At 37.1% G+C, this 16783-nt stretch overlaps 1 protein-coding gene across 10 annotated transcripts in view; it reads left to right on the top strand.

The window, feature by feature from the left end:
* Positions 1–16331, top strand: part of LOC27208688 (homeobox protein Nkx-2.1) — a 36231-nt gene extending 19900 nt beyond the window's left edge. For 9 of the 10 annotated variants that reach the window (XM_039298301.1, XM_039298302.1, XM_039298307.2 and 6 more), the window contains 2 exons: positions 3889–3975; positions 15653–16331. In XM_039298301.1, the coding sequence (XP_039154235.1) occupies positions 3889–3975; positions 15653–16084 (519 nt within the window). In that variant the 3' untranslated portion in view covers positions 16085–16331. The remainder of the gene's footprint in view (positions 1–3888; positions 3976–15652) is intronic. The other variant, XM_039298303.1, reaches the window with a different exon arrangement.
* The last annotated feature ends 452 nt before the right edge of the window (positions 16332–16783 follow it).

Here is a 16783-nt window from a genome sequence, read left to right on the forward strand (position 1 = left end):
CCCAGAGACGTTAGGGTGTGATACAAACAATGCCCACCACTTAACACATAATTGTCATTAGGTTAAGCAATTACTTTTGCGGTCTGCACAAAAGGTTCAAGATGCGACGTGTTATAACAATAAAAACATTTGAATTGTGTTGTCACCCTTCCGAGGTATTTTGCGGAAATTTTCTTCAATGAATACCCACATAAGCATAGATTTTTATTACCCCTGAATAAAGCAAACAAAATATGTGTATTCCCAACAGTCTCTGTTTTTGAAAGATAAAACTGCATTAAGGGACAATGAAACACACCCCTAAAACTAGCCATTGTTTGAGCATGCTCTTCCTAAGTAATTGGCATGGGTATTGTGTTTATGTAAAGGTAGTAAAGTACCTTAGTTATAAAACTGTTCGAGTTTTCATTCATTTATTAAATCTATGAAAAACATTAAAGATTTGACAAGAAATAAAGCTTGCTCAACAAATCGAACCTTATTATTATTACCCATTCAGTAATACGAATTTGATCAAATTATATTTAAAAAAATTTTATCTTTACCGAAAAAGAACACTTATTTAAATAATGAAATACAGCGAAACTACGATTTTTTATCTATAACTTGCTTTAATTTCCCGAATGTTCATTTTGAAAGTTTTAAAAGTAGGAGGCTAGTTTTCGTAGAAACGGACGGACTAGGATGTTGATTTTGATCAAGAATGGTGGGCATAAGTATTTAAGTTAGGAAAATATTCAATATATTTGTTTGTAACTTTTTGTTTATTTGAAGGAAAACTGTTTACTAATTTTAGTAAATAAGTAGACTATCGTAGTTAAATTAATTAATTTAAACATATTGATTACTTAATTGAACTGATTGTTGATTTTAGAAAAATTACTTTTTTACAAATTAGTAGTGTCATAAGTATTTAGACAAATAAATTAATTGAAAGAAAAAGTCAACTTAAAAAGTGTAACAAATATATTCCCCTTACGGTCTATAACTTTTAGAACAGACTGTACCAAGTTGTAAATATAAAATTCACCAAAAGGCTTGAATTTCTAAAATAGATTCTTTGCGACTTCTAGATAAGCTTGCAAATCTTTTTTTCTTATACCCGTTACTCGTAGAATAAAAGGGTTATCTAGATTCGTTGAAAAGTGTGTAACAGGAACTATAGAAGCTAGATAGTTCAGATGAAGCATACACTTTCATGAAACGTAGACGCAGCGCAAGTTTGTTGATTCATCTTGCCTCGCCCGCTCTAACGTCAACCAACCGCCCAGAACTGCCACGGCCACACTTGTTTTGATATTTTTTCATATTTTTATTAGTTTAGTAAATTTCTATTAACTTACCAAAAAAAACTTTACCACGCCCACTTTGACGCCCTAAAACTTTTTTTTTTGCCAGATTTGCCAAACAACTTTTTGCCACGCCCATTCTTACGACCTAATGCCGCCAAAACAGTCATGCCCATTTTTTCTCGTTTTATTTACCAATATCTATCGATATCCCAGAAAAATTATAGAATTTCGCGTTCCCATTCCCACTAGCTGAGTAACGGGTATCTGATAGTCGGGGAACTCGACTATAGCATTTTGTCTCTAGAATCTGTATGCTGAATCTCAATCTTCTAGCTTTTCTAGTTCCTGAGATCTCGACATTCATACGGACAGACGCACATGTCTAGATCGACTCGGCTATTGATCCTGATCAAAAGTATATATACTTTTAATGGTCGGAAACACTTAGTTCTCCCTGCTACATACGAATATAGAATACGTATACTTTATAAGGTATCCTTCGTTACACGCTTTTCTAGGTACCCAGAGTAAAAGAGTAATTCTACGGTAACAAGTATAATAGGTCCCTTGCAATTCTTATAGGTGAGGATCTGACAGTCCAAGTTTCTCTCATGGAAGGAATATTCGACAGATAGCAGATAGCACAATGAAAAACTATTTTTTACAACTGTCACGCTAAGTTTTTAAAAATCGTTATTTCTAGATCCAGTTTTTATTTTTAGTTTTTACTTTTTATCGAAATTTTATATCCAATTTTTATTGCCAATGAACCGATGACTATAAATTTCAGTACGGGACTTTTGAGAACTGCAATTTTCTTATAATGATCTGGTTGTAGAATTTACGTGGGCCCAAAACACTAAATGACCTATCGTATCTATCTTGATCCTTTTTAGCCTCTATTTTCAGCCTAATGTAGATTGCCTTCTGCTCAAGACGGCTATGATATATTTAGATTCTTTTTTAAAACGGTTACACCATTAAATTGCAAAATTGTTCTTTTTTCTTAGCGGTGTTAATTGCGATTGAGAATCCTTGCGTGAATGACATTTCCCCTCAATATAAATATTATAGAATATATATTATAACTGTTCTGCTGCAACCAATAATAATTTATTCGGCGACGCTGAATAACGACTGGTAACCATGTTCTTTTCCGAAAATCTTTGTTATTGTGACTTATTACCAGTTAGCAAATCTTTCTGCATAAAGATCTTCTGTCAGTATTGAGCTAATAGGATCTGAGGCAATAATAGTTTTATCACCTACCAGATAAAAACCGATTTCATACCGAAAGGATTTGTGGCAAAAGGAGAAAACCAGGATAAATATTACATTTCATTTATTCTTGCTAAAAGGTTATTCAAAATTTTAGTGAAATTGATTGGAAATACGCAAATTGGAAATATGGAAATAATATGAAATTTTTTTATATTTACTTGACTAGCCAATAATCCGGTTTGGCGTTTTAAAAAGGGCAAGCAACTGGTTTTGTCCAATAGAGGTATTAAAATAAGTAATTTTGTACCATCAATGTACTTTTAATACACGATACTTTTAGAGTAAAAGCCTAATATACACTTTTCGCTTTCGTTAACTGTAACAGGTAGAGTGAAGCGTTTCCAGAAATATATGTTGTTGATCAGGATTGTTGATCACTAACCTAGTTGATCTGCCCATGTCCGACTGTCCGTCTATCTGTCCGTCCATATGAACGTCGGGATCTCAGGAAAGATTTCTCATACAGATTCCAGAGACGATTGATGTTCCCACACCCACACTTTTGAAAAATATTTGAATTTTTGTAATATTTTTATTAGTCTTTTAAATTTCTATCGATTTTCCAAAAAACTTTTTGTCACACCCATTCTAACGCCCACAAACCACCCAAAACTGCCACGCCCACACCATGGAAAAATGTTTTGATTGCTCATTGTTTTATTGTTTGTCTTGCCAATTTCTATTGGTATACAAAAAACACTTTGGCCCCGACCCTCCTTACACCTACAAACCGCACAAAACGGTCACACCCACACTTTTGAACAATTTGAAGTGATTTATTTGTCGATATCCCAGAAAAATGATAAAATTTCTCGTTTGCATTTCCAGTAGCTATGTAACGGTTATATGATAGTCGGGGAACTCGACTATAGCATTCTCTCTTAATGTTTGTCTTGCCAATTTATAATAAAGCTATAATTTATACTGAAGCTAAGCTAAGCTAATAAAGCAAAATCCAAATATGTGGGAATGACAGTTTGGAGAGCTTTATCTAAAATTTCTAGCTTGTAAGGTTTCCAAGATCAATACGTTTATACGGACAGGCAGATGGAAAAACGGACGGACATTGTTAGATCGTCTCGGCCGGCTACTGATAGTTATCGAGAATATAAACACTTTATCGGGTTGGAAATGCTTCCTTCTGCATGTTAAATTTTCAACGAAGGAAAAGTTTACACTTTTACTCCAGAAAAGTTTATGCAGACTAATGATAGAAAAAGGGTTCACAAATAATACCAACAATTTAACAGGAACGTATTCTGCGAGATTTAATTAGCTTGCTTAGTATAGTTTTGTGATTTCTCTTTATTTTTAGGTGAAAATTTGGTTCCAAAATCACAGGTACAAATGTAAAAGACAAGCGAAAGAAAAGGCAATGGCTGAACAAAATCAACATAATCAGGTAATCCTTTTACGCAAAAATCTCTCCTCAACTATATTGCCAGACTTCTTAAATTCGTTTTTGGTTTTACTGATATTCATTTCTCTGTATTTTAATGCCGTTTATTGTTTTAGTTGATTATAAATTGAATTCGAATTTGATTGCCTGATAAATCGTAAATATTGTGTAAAGTTATGTTTAAAATTGTTATGTTAAAAGGAATTATATACGATTTTTTCTACCCTCACTGTTAACTAGTGTCACTTTATAATTTTAATGTTAAAAATGCAACGATAATATAAAGAATAATTAAAAGAGATAACGAGTTCTTCGACTAACAGATACCCGTTAAACATCTGGTCGGAGTGGAAACAAGAACTCTCAAGTTTTCTTTGACACGAATTCAAATTCAAAGACACAAATTGGCGAGAATTCGTAAAACAAATTATAACACAACAAAAAATAAACATTTTTCGAAAGGGTGGCTGTTATGAGCGGTTTGTGGGCACAATGGGTCAACAAACTTGCGCCGCGTCTATGTCTCTACGATTTGTATGCTTAATATCAAGCTTCCAGCGTTTATAGTTCCTGAGATCTTCGCGTTTATACAGGCGAACAGACGGACATGGCTAGGTCGTCTCAGCTATTAAAATGTGGGCGTGGCAGTTTTGGTAAAAAGTTTTTTGACTAATTGATTAAATTATTCAAGACTAATAAAAATATGAAAAAATATCAAAACATATTTCAAAAGTTTGCAATATGGGTCAACATTCTTGTTCTATGACGGACTTAGCTTACGATACTGGAGAAGTTTATTTAACCGCCACAATCGTCCTCGAAACATTCTGAACACTCTACGTTATTTGAATCCTGGTCACATGCGAAGGCTATCGCCCGAGGAAATCGACCAGAAGCCCAGCTTTTACTTGCCACATCGCCCTGTGATTACTCAAAAATTTAGGATAGTATTTGACGGCTTCGTTAAGAACACAAATGGACACTCTCTAAAGGACGCTCTGCATATGGGCCCCAGTATTCTGAGAAATTTGTTTACCATTTGTATACGTTTCAGAATATACAATGCAGATATTGTTAAAATGTATAGATAAATCTGGGTGGCCGACAATCATTACGTATCATATGATAAACACTTGCCTATCGAACTCTACTAACTGTCTACTATAACATACGGAAGATCTAGCGCACCCTTCTTAGCAGTAAGGGTACTGGATCAGCTAGCTCACGACCATCAACCCGAGTTTTCTACAGATGCAAGTATACTTAAGGAGGAGTTTTACATAGATGACGTACTCACTAGAACATACACCGAAGAAGATCGACATAAACTGATACATCATAAACTGATGATTGCACGGAAAACTAATTAGGACGGCCAAGGCAAATAATGCTTCGTCAGCAAAGATTCTTGGTATTCATTGGTATCGAGAATATGACACTATATACTACTTAGTTTGCCTCACATCAAATGCGAAAAGCACAAAACAGCAAGTGCTTTCTGACGTGGTGACGCATCTTTGACCCACTTGGCATACTTTTTCAAGAAATATGGTCGATCTTGGCTGGCATAATCCACTTCCACAAAAACTCGCTGAATGGTGGAACAAATGCCACAACAAACAGGAACACATTGAAGTACACGGATTTTCGGATGCATCCATCAAAGCATATTCTGCGGTCGTCTACAGTCGAGAAGTGTATGAAGATGGCACTCTATCCGTTTCACTCATCGCTACAGCGCCTCGAACTATGCGGTGTTTCGATTGCGGCTTGGTTTTCCTTGCAGCATGAGAAGATTGAAATTCACGCTTGGTACGACCAATCAATGGTTCTACCTTGGGTATCACATCAACCATCGAAATTAAAACGTTTGTAGCACATAGAACATCAGAAATTCTCGATGCTATTCATGGGCAATTCATGGCATCATATCAACACCAAGGAAAACCCGGGCATGCTCGCAACTGAAATGCTCAATTTTGACCTTTGGTGGACAAGCCCATTGTGGTTCTGTTCTTCCCTTTCAGAAAATCGCGGACAAGGAAATTGAAAAATTTGGCTTTGGTCACACAGCACTAGCATCGTTTGTCTTCGATAGGCATAGGGTTGCTATAATGAGGATCGTAACTAATTATTGGATAACAAGCAGTTTCGAAGCCGTTCCCAACTTCTTAAATTTTCTCCGATTGTATGCAAGGACGGCATTTTAAGAGTGGGAGACAGATTAGGAAATACGCAGCTACCGTCAGATGTCAAACATCCTATTTTGCTGCCAAAGTAACATCGCATGAAAACTGGGCAAACACACATCCAGGTGTTTCTGCACTGTTTGTCATTGTACCGCAAAAATATTCGATCTTTGTCGCAGCAATCAAATAAGAAATCTGGTCCACGACTGCATAAAATGTTTTTCACAATGGCACACATTTTGTGGGTGCAAAACGCTTTTTTGATATAATGCATCACCTTTTCCAGTCGCAGCACCATACACTATAAACCGTTGCACCAAAGGCACTACAATAACAAGATGCGTAACGGCCATACATTGGTTTAGCCAAAGACACTAGAATAACAAGATGCGTAACGGCCATACAAATTTTTGGCACGCGATTTTTTGGCCGTGGCTCTAGAGGTGGCTCCAGGCTCTCTTGAGTTTTTGTTCGAGAGAGAAAGAGCGGAGAGCGCTACAGCAAACAGCTCTTTTCTACGCATACAGTGATAGCATACAACTGTATGTGTGCATACGTGTGCTCATGCATTGTAAATTTGACAAAATATGCCCTTCACCTTAGAAGTTCGTTGACTTTAAATCTATATTATTTTTTATCAATTGGCACCATGCGAAAAATTCTTGTTTTGCATTGCCTCAACGTTATTATTATTTAAATAAAGCTTAGAAATAGTAATAGACGAATCTATGTACATCACAAAATAAATTTCGAAAATGACTTTATATTAGAATACTTGTCATTAGGGTATTCAGCTTGCGGCGTGAGAAAAATTAATAAGGCAATGATTGTTGAGTGCTTGTGTCCGCACTTCGTGCCTGACGATATGACTTTTGCAACGAACTATTTTCATATTTGTATTTATTTTATTAATTTTTATTTTCTACTACGTATTATTATTTTTTATGAATTATTATTATGAAATATTATTTTTATTATTTATGAATAAAATTAATATTTTTTTATGAAATTAAAAAATAATTATTATTTTTATGAAATATTTATTTCATATTTATTTATTTATAATATAAATAAAATAAAAATAAAATATAAATATGTAAACGGTAGCTAATTCGAGCGGCGATTTTAACAAACGAATTTAAAAACTTTAAAATTATAATAGTCAGGGAATTTTTATTTTATTTCATGATATTGCTACGAAATTGGCCACAACTCCAAATATGTAAATTCGTTTCTTCGATCAGAATTGATTTCGGCCCGAAAATCGTCTTCTAGCACAACACACACAAGCAAGCAAATTCTATTATTAGATTTCTTACGCTCTCAGCGTGAGCGAGCGGAAAGAGAGCAAATTTGGCCTTTACCAAAAAAGTGGCTGCATAGTGCCAAACGAATGTATGGCCGTTACGCATCTTGTTATTCTAGTGTCTTTGGTTTAGCACTATGCAGCCACTTTTTTGGTGACGGCCAAAATTGCTCTCTGTCCGCTCGCTTACGTTGAGAGCGTAAGAAATCTAAAAATAGAATTTGCTTTCTTGTGTGAGTAAAAACAATAGACGAGAACGTGTATATGTGTGTGTGCGTTGTTTTGCTAGAAGACGATTTTCGGTCCGAAATTTCAATTCTGATCGAAGAAACGAATTTACATATTTGGGGAGTTTTGGCCAATTTCGTAGCAATATGATATAATTGCGCGCATTTTAAAAATATCAAATTGGAATATAACAAAAAAAAAAAAACTGAAACTGAAAACAACTAAATATAATGCGCGTTTTAAATAATAAAAATGGATCATTTACATCCATCATATTAAGTCATATGACTTAATAAATATACTAAATAATTAAACCATATAAAAAGGAAATTATTATAATTAGAGTATGGAAAAAAGGTAGTCATTGCATTGAGAAATAAATATTTCATAAAAATAATACGTAGTAGAAAATAAAAATTTATAAATAAATAAAATTATGAAAACTGCTTATTGCACGCTGAATACTCTAATAACAAATATTCTACTATAAAGTCATTTTTAAAATTTATTTTGTGATATTATGATTCGGCTATTACTATTTCTAAGCTATATTTAAATAATAATAACGTTAAGGCAATGCAAAACAAGAATTTTTCACATGTTGCCAATTGATCAAAAATAATATAGATTTTAAATCTAAGATTTTAAAGTCTCAGAATTTCTAAGGTGAAGGGCATATTTTGTCAAATTTACAATGCATGAGCATACGTGTGCACACATACAGTTGTCTGCTAACACTGTATGCCTAGAAAAGAGCTGTTCGCTGTAGAGCTCTCTGCTCTCTCGCTCTTGAACAAAAATTCGAGAGAGCCTGGAGCCACCTCTAGAGCCACGCCGAAAAAATCGTGTGCCAAAAAATCGTATGGCGTTACGCATCTTGTTATTCTAGAGTCTTTGGTTGCACAGTCCTTGGCTAACGATGGAATCAAATGGACGAGGTATACCATACCATTCACCACATTGGGGATATATATCCCCAATATATCTGCAGAGAACCTGATACTGGTCAAGGATTCGAATCAGCCAACAGCCGTTTGGCTTTTAGAACGCGTTGTTGAAAAGTATCCTGGACCAGATGGACTCGTGCGCTCTGTAAGGCTATAGATAGCAACTGAAAAGAGAACTCGCTGGCATAATATAGTCCCCTCTTCAGGATCCATGTTTCAGGGGGGCCGGGATGTTGATGAACGAATTATATCGATGTTTACTATATACGAATTTTAGTAATTCTGTTGCCCTGCGCCGCACGTATATATATATATTTTTTTTTTTTACCAAAAGAGACAGTCACACTTATGAAAAACATTAAAAAAAAACAGAAGTTCACACACCAAAACCTGAAATTAAACCTCTTTTAAAAGTTCCGCAAACTATGAATGTTTTATTCTTCTTCACAGAAGACCGGAACAGGTCTCTTTGTATGTTTTTGTTTGAGATAATACAGGGTGCCCTACGGATTGTTCATAGTATCTTCGATTGAACCCTTTGAATGATGGCAATGTATCTGCTGGAGGCACTTCATCATAGATATTGGGGAATAAAATGAGAAAACATTTAATAATTGTTCAGAAGTGCGGGAGTGTCCGGTTCGGGTTCTTTAGGTTGTTAGAATGGGCGTGGTAAAAAGTTTTTTGGCAAATCGATAGAAATTTACAAAACTAATAAAATTGTGAAAAAATATCCAACAATATTTCAAAAATGTGGGCGTGTGAGTTTTGGGCGGCTTAAGGCCGTTAGATTGGGCGTGGCAAAAAAGTTTTTGGCAAATCGATAAAAATTTACAAGAGTAATAAAAATGTGAAAAAATATCAACACGTTTTTCGAAAGTGGCAAAATGGGTCAACAAACTTGCGCTGCGTCTTTGAATCTGTACCTTCTAGCTTTTATAGTTCCTGTTACATACTTTTCAAAGAATCTAGTATACACTTTTACTCTACAAGTAACGGGTATACAAATATTAGAAGTGCCGTAAAATAATTTGATTCGTATCGCTCGTCAGTCATTAGTCCTCATTGCCCCTCCAGCTTAGCTGTCGCTTGATCGTAAAACGATCGGGCAATATTTTTAAAAATAAAATGCATTGCCATTGTTAGCCTCTTTAACAATAAAATATCTTCTAATATAATAATACCTTTTAGTTAACACTATTAAAAAACAATAAAGATTGATATAGTCGAGTTCCCCGACTATCATATACGCGAAAAAAATATCTAAAAAATTTTGAAAGGTGTGTGTGTGCGTGGCAGTTTTAGGCGGATTGTGGTCGGGGGAAAAAGATTTTTGGCAAATCGATAGAAATTTGCTGTATGCTGAATCTCAACCTTTAGCTCTTACAGTTTCTGAGATATCGACGTTCCTACGGACAGATGGAGAGACTGACATGGTCAGATCGACTTTGCTATTGATCCTGATCAAGAATATATATACTTTATATATTCGGAAACGCTTCCTTCTGCCTATTACATACTTTTCAAAGAAACTAGTATATCCTCTCATTCTACGAGTAACGGGTATAAATATATTAATCGTAAAAAGAAAGACAGTTGGCACGAGAATATATGTATAGATAATATATAAAAAGAATGACTGTTCCGTCAAACTTACCCGACACTCTAATCCTGGGCGACAAGATCTCGACGTGTTGGATCTGGATCCTGGGTGTTACTAGACAGCTGTTGGAATTATGTACGTGCGCCAACATATTGCACAATAAACCAAACGTGGCACACAAAAAACAAGTAAATATGGTCTATGGAGCGCAACAAGAGAAACAGCAATAAAAACAGATCTGCAGGATAAGCGACAGCAAAAAGGACCAGAGGGAACATATAAGGCGGTATTCGTTGTGTGGAATTCAGCAGAGACAACCGGAAGTGTGTAGTAAACCCGAAAGTTGTCAAGGAAAAACTAAAACTTATAATAACCGTGTAATTTTAAATTTTCAAGATAATAAAGAGAGAATATTCAAAGATATCAATTTAAACAGGAAAACAGGCGTATTAAACTAAATCAGTAGCTGCAGCAGTGGAAAATAATACAATGAGTGATTAATAAAGAAGCAAAATGCAGAATCGTGTCGAAGCAAGTGGAGAGCAAAGTGGCGCAGCTGGTTTAATTAAAAGAAGATCGATCGACGAAAATACAAAAACGTTGAAGGATTTGGTTCAGCTGCTGGCTGTAGCCGGATGAACGAAACAACGATGGCTCGATTACGGCGGAAAGCTTTGCGAAAATCATTCCGGAGATTGTCGGCTGGTCCACACCGGTGAAAAATTGGTTTCATGATTTTGAGCTGAATACTGCTGCCTACGACCTTAACATAAGACAGATTTATGTGCAGGCTCGCGCCATCATGACGAACATAGCGAAGTTGTTTTTGGATTCCACGTTCCTACACCAATATTCAGAAATGCGTATGCGGCTGGAGACGGATTTCACCCGACAATATGTGTGCAGCGCGGATGTGCACGAGCAGTTCCGCGATCGGAAGAAACGCAAGCAGGAATCATTTCACGAATACGAACTGCAGATGAAAAAGATAGCTTCACTTGGAAACAATAGCAGTATGAGGTGTACGACCGCGTGGCGAAAAGCCGTTTAAGCCGAACGATGGAAAGTGTACGTCGAACCTTCAGCGGGAGGAAAAGTCACTGTTTCAATTGCGGATCATTAAACCATCTTCGCAAGATGTGCAGGTCTGCCGTTAAATGTCTCAGTTGCAACAAGGAGGGGCTTATGCCAAGAGATTGTCTAGGGTCCGCTGCTGGCGTCCAAGTTGTAGTGGAAGTGGAGGGTCTGGTAGATACGGGAGCCGATGTATTTATTATGCGCAAGTAAATCTTAAGCAAAATACCGAATGTGGTATTAGAGAAATGTGCGTCGAAGCTTTGTGGGCTGGGAAAGAAGATCACGTGCCCAGTTGGCTACTTTTTGGCTGAGGTTGCAGTAGATACGGAGATGACGCCACACAAGTTCGTCGTAGTTGATGATGAGGACATCGAGTATGTCGCACTGCTCGGATTTAATTTCGTCTCAAAGCTAGACTTTACGCTGTCGGCCGACGGTTACAAGTTTTCTTCCCCACTGGGGGATCATCCCGGATGGTGAAATCTACTTTTTCATCAATACAATAGATTTGTGATTGCTGACGAGAAGGTGAAACTGCTGCTGCAGTGAGAAGCATGTCAGCCGGCTGAGAGCGGAGCTGCGTGTCCTGCAGCACCGAATGGAGTCCCAGCAGACGGAGAAGGAGCAGGTTCAGCGCGATCTGAACAAGAGTGTGCTGATGCGGAACACGGAAGAAGTACGAGAAATCCAATAAGCAAGGAGAAGAAGGCGGCGCGTGAGGAAAAGCAGCGCGACAAGAAGTTGACTGATGAATATATAGGACCGTACGCAGTTTCAAGGGTCAGAGGAATGGTAGATACGACGTTCAGAAAGCAGCAGATTTTGAAGGCCCATCTAATACTTATACCAGCTGTTATTATATGAAGTTGTAGCGGTAAGTCCAGAACAACGAGGATGATTGCTCATCTGGGACAGATGATTAGTGGCATGGCGGAATGGCCGAATGTAAGAAAGGGTCCGAGCAAGAGCGCGAGGAGAGAAGCAGAAGTGTGGAATTCAGCAGAAACAGCCGCAAGCGTGCATTAAATCCGTATGTTGTTAAAGGAAACCCTAAACGTTGTAATAACCGTATAATTATACCCATTACACGTAGAGTCAAAGGTCCGTTGAAAATCGTCCGTCTGTCCGTATGAACGTCGATATCTAAGGAACTTTAAAGGCTAGAATGTTGATATTCAGCATACAGATTGTAGAGACAAAGAGGCAGCGGAACCTTTTTGGCCCACGCCCACTTTAACGCCCACAAACCGCTCAAAACTGGCACGCCAACAATTTTAAAAAAGTTTTGATTTTTTTTCATATTTATATTAGTCTTGAAAATTTATTGGATGGATGGAGTTTTTAGAAGAACTTTTTGCCCCGCCCACTCTAACGGCCTAAAACCGCCCCAAGCTGCCAATCTCACACTTTTGAAAAATGTTTAGATTTTTATTTCGTTTTTTTTGTTTGTCTAGCCAATTTTATTGGTGTACCACGCCCTCCTTTCTCACCTAAAAAACGACCAAAACGGTCCCGCCCACACTTTTATACACACACTAATATCTATCGATATCCCAGAAAAACTATGAATCTGTTAAGATATGTCAAGTAAGCAGAAAAATTCGGATGTGCCTCTTGAACGCATATACTTCGTCACATGTAAAAGGCCTTCTTGTGAAAATAAAGAAATAATATTAACCTATGCAATGGTCTTAGTAGTGATGCTAAAGTGGTCACGCTTGAATTTCAATATTTGTTGCTTATGCAGCCGAAACATTTAATCGACATTAAGTCCGATTAATGGCTGAGTCGCGCCACAACATGCGTTCATGCGTTCACTGATTTCGGGAAGACTTAGTTTCACTGACAATGAGAACCAAGACCGCAACTCCAAATCCTGACGAAGTTACGGCCTATTTTCGTGAGCTCCATCAGTAGCTGGAAGCGTTGCAAACAAACGCTTCTCAAGCCCAATAGCAGCACCCGGGTCCACATGTGCCCTCTTAGCGTGTCTTGGTAAAGTTTTCGAAATTTCGGACGTAATAAGTCTTAGTGGCTAAGTGTGGCTTGAACAAGTCTAACGCTCGTTTCGCATATGTGGAGAACATAGTAACACGTCCTCCGATTGACAAGATATACCTTGCTCTGAAGACCTAACAGGTTGACAAATTTTCTGAGACACAACAATCATAACCATCCGAAATTTTCACACACATGCTACGCCTTGCGCCTTAAAACATATTACGTACCCAGATTCTTGTAGAGATGCCACAATCTATTCTACTAACTTTAACCGTTTCAAGGAATCAGATTTGGAAAAACTTGCGAAAGTGGCCTATAAAAAGCTAGAAGCTTGGATGACTCCTACTACTATTTATACAATTGCATCTTACAATTTTCAGCCTTTGAAGAATTCCGTAAATGCAGTCTAGCAACCTAGAAGTTGCAAATTTACTACGTGCCTTGTCCCGACGGTTAAATACCCTGAACGACGAGATCAATAGTATAAATACATTAACATTTAGTCGACATTCTGGTAGATCGCTTATTTCTGGAAACAAGAGCGGTCGGGCAGAACTCGATTCTGAGCTTTGTTACTACCACCAACGCTTGAAAGTGCAGGGAAACATTCACATTCTGCACGTCTTTAAACTAGTACGACTCAAAACTGATTACCAAGCTAATCCTAGGGAGTTTTCGGACACCGATTATATATTTACGATCAAGAATTCGAATTCTAATAGACTCCGGCTCCGTGATTCCTCGAACTCTTATTAAACATAATCTTAAGGCAAGCAGTTGGTTGTTGTATGCAGCAAACAAATCCTTGATCAACACGCTTGATTTGGACCTTCAATGCAGTCTAATCCGCACAATGCACACAGCTGCACTTTTAGGACTACGTACATGTTTCAAGGAAAATCTTAATTTAGCTGCCGGATATATATGAAGTTACATTATGCCGTCTCAACAAATTCTTTAATGCGGATCCTTCCGCATTCCTATTTGCATTCAGATAAAAGATTCGAATAATACGACCTTCTCCGACCATCAACCACATTAACCATTGGAGGCACCATACACAGAGGCATATTTTCAAAGTCGACCTACAGATAATGTTTCCATAATTAAGGCTAACAACAAGGAGATATAGATTTCTTTTGATTGACTTAAACTAGCACATTTGGTAGTGGATTGTATAGAAAGTAGAAAGTTCTGAGCTCTCGTGGTACTTTGGTTGTTATCTGTTTACAATGACTGAACAATCTAAAATAACTGGACTGCTGTCGATTTCAGATGACTTTTAAATGTTGGTAAGGTATGGAGCTAGAAAAGATTCGTAGCAATACGACCAATCCGCGGTTGAGGGAGTGCAGCTTGGGACCACTAGACCTTATGATTCGTTGGCACTGGTTTCACAACCAGTAATCACAACCGATTAGTTTACCACCAAAAGGTTCCAGAACTGAGTCCGGGTTACCGGCAAAAGCTGGCCGTTCAGGAACACTATCAGCAGTGACAAAACCCGCCTCGGTGGTTCGACTATAGAAACAAAGTTTTGTTTCTTAGCCTTCCCTGGATCAATCATCATTTGATGATGATGATCAAAACAAACTTACGGTAGTGACGAGTCGAACATATTTCCCCATGTGTTCTGTTAATATACAATAGGAGATAATTGTAGAGTCGAGTTTCCCCGATCATCAAAAAAAAAATTTTAAAAGTGTGGGCGTGATCGTATTTGGCGATATTAGGTATGGTATATTAATTGGCAGGACAAACAATAAAATAAAGTTTTGGGGTTGGCAACTTTGTGGGCATTGGGGTGGGCGTGTCCAAATATTTTTTTGGTAAATCGATAGAAATTTACAAAACTAATAAAAATATGAAAAAATATCAAAACATTTTATAAAGGTGTGGGCGTGACAGTTTTGGGCGGTTTGTGGACGATAGACTGGGCGTGGCAACATTAACCTTCTAGTTTTTATAGTTCCTGAGATATCGACGTTCCTACGAACGGACATACAGACGGACATGGCCGGTTCGACTCGGCTATTTATCCATCAAGTCCAGCATTGAATAGGTAACAATAGAAAATGAAGATAGACGGAAGCGTTTTCGCCCATTTAATGTATATATATTTTTTCAGGATCATTGCTCAGGATCTATTGATCTTGATCAAGAATATATATACTTTCGGAAGCGCTTCCTTCTACGTGATACATACTTTAAACAACCTTTTGACCCTTAAAAACAAATAAATGTTTTTATATTCAAAATATTTCTTTCTGGTACTCTAAATATTATAAAGCGAAATTTGTGACATTTTTTTGTTTTCTTTTTATTTTAGCCTGCAAGCTCACCAAGGCGAGTTGCTGTTCCTGTACTGGTAAAAGACGGTAAACCGTGCTCTGGAAATAACAGTTCAAGTCAATCGCAACAGCATGGAACCAATTCGACGTCAGCAGGCAATAATACCGGTTCAGCAAATAGTGGAAATGCCAATAGTGGAATAGTTTCGGTAACTGCAAATGTTTCGAGTGGTCTCAATCTTATAACAGGAGACGCTCCCAACTCCCACTCACCGGACACATCGTCATCTTTACTAGCTAGTTATGGGACTGTTGGAGGTTCTAACGTTGCTATGTTACAGCAACCTTGCAATAATACTTTGATGTCGAATAGCTTGGCAATGGCATACAGAAACCAAAATAACTTTATTTCTAATGGACATCAACAGCAATGTGGCGGTTACCTGCCCTTACAAGGCCGGGCATGGTAAACATGGAAGAAAATCGATTTTTACCTAAGTGTACTCCATTCGGTTATGTAAGTGAGATATATACAATTTAAAAAATGTTATATCGGAAATTAGATTCATAAAATGAAAAATGAGTATTTGTAGTATAGACCTATCGAAACGTCAATAGTAAAAAAAATTATATAAGCAAATGCTCAAATAATAAATGTATTTGTAAGTGTAAATAAATAGACCAATGTATTAAATAAATTTTAATTATTATTGGAAATATTTATTTCATTGGTATTCCTGGATATAATAACAACAATAATGTCAACATCTAGAACAACAAACAACAACAAACCCTAATATGCAATCTCACCGTCTGCACACGCAGAGCTCCAAGAATATGTTTAGCAATGACTTCCGCCACCAGTGCTTGTGATTACAAGAAGACTGCAGTTCATCGTGGGCCATTGGAAATAGCGAACCGACATCGATCCTTTGCCAAGTAGGGCGGCACAGCAGACTGCTTAATACTCGCAGCTTGTTAGAGACAGCATGTGTAGTTAAGTTTCTAATTGGATTTTAATAAATAATGACGTTGTTCTCACTTCAATTTTTTTTATTTTGTACGCGTAGAATAAAAGGCATACTAGGTTCGTTAAAAAGTATGTAACAGAAGCGTTTCATACCATATAAAGAGAATGTTTAGATTCAGCATACAGATTCTAGAGACAT

This window comes from Drosophila simulans, unplaced genomic scaffold, assembly GCF_016746395.2.
Source record: "Drosophila simulans strain w501 unplaced genomic scaffold, Prin_Dsim_3.1 Segkk87_quiver_pilon, whole genome shotgun sequence".
Classification (NCBI taxonomy): domain Eukaryota; kingdom Metazoa; phylum Arthropoda; class Insecta; order Diptera; family Drosophilidae; genus Drosophila; species Drosophila simulans.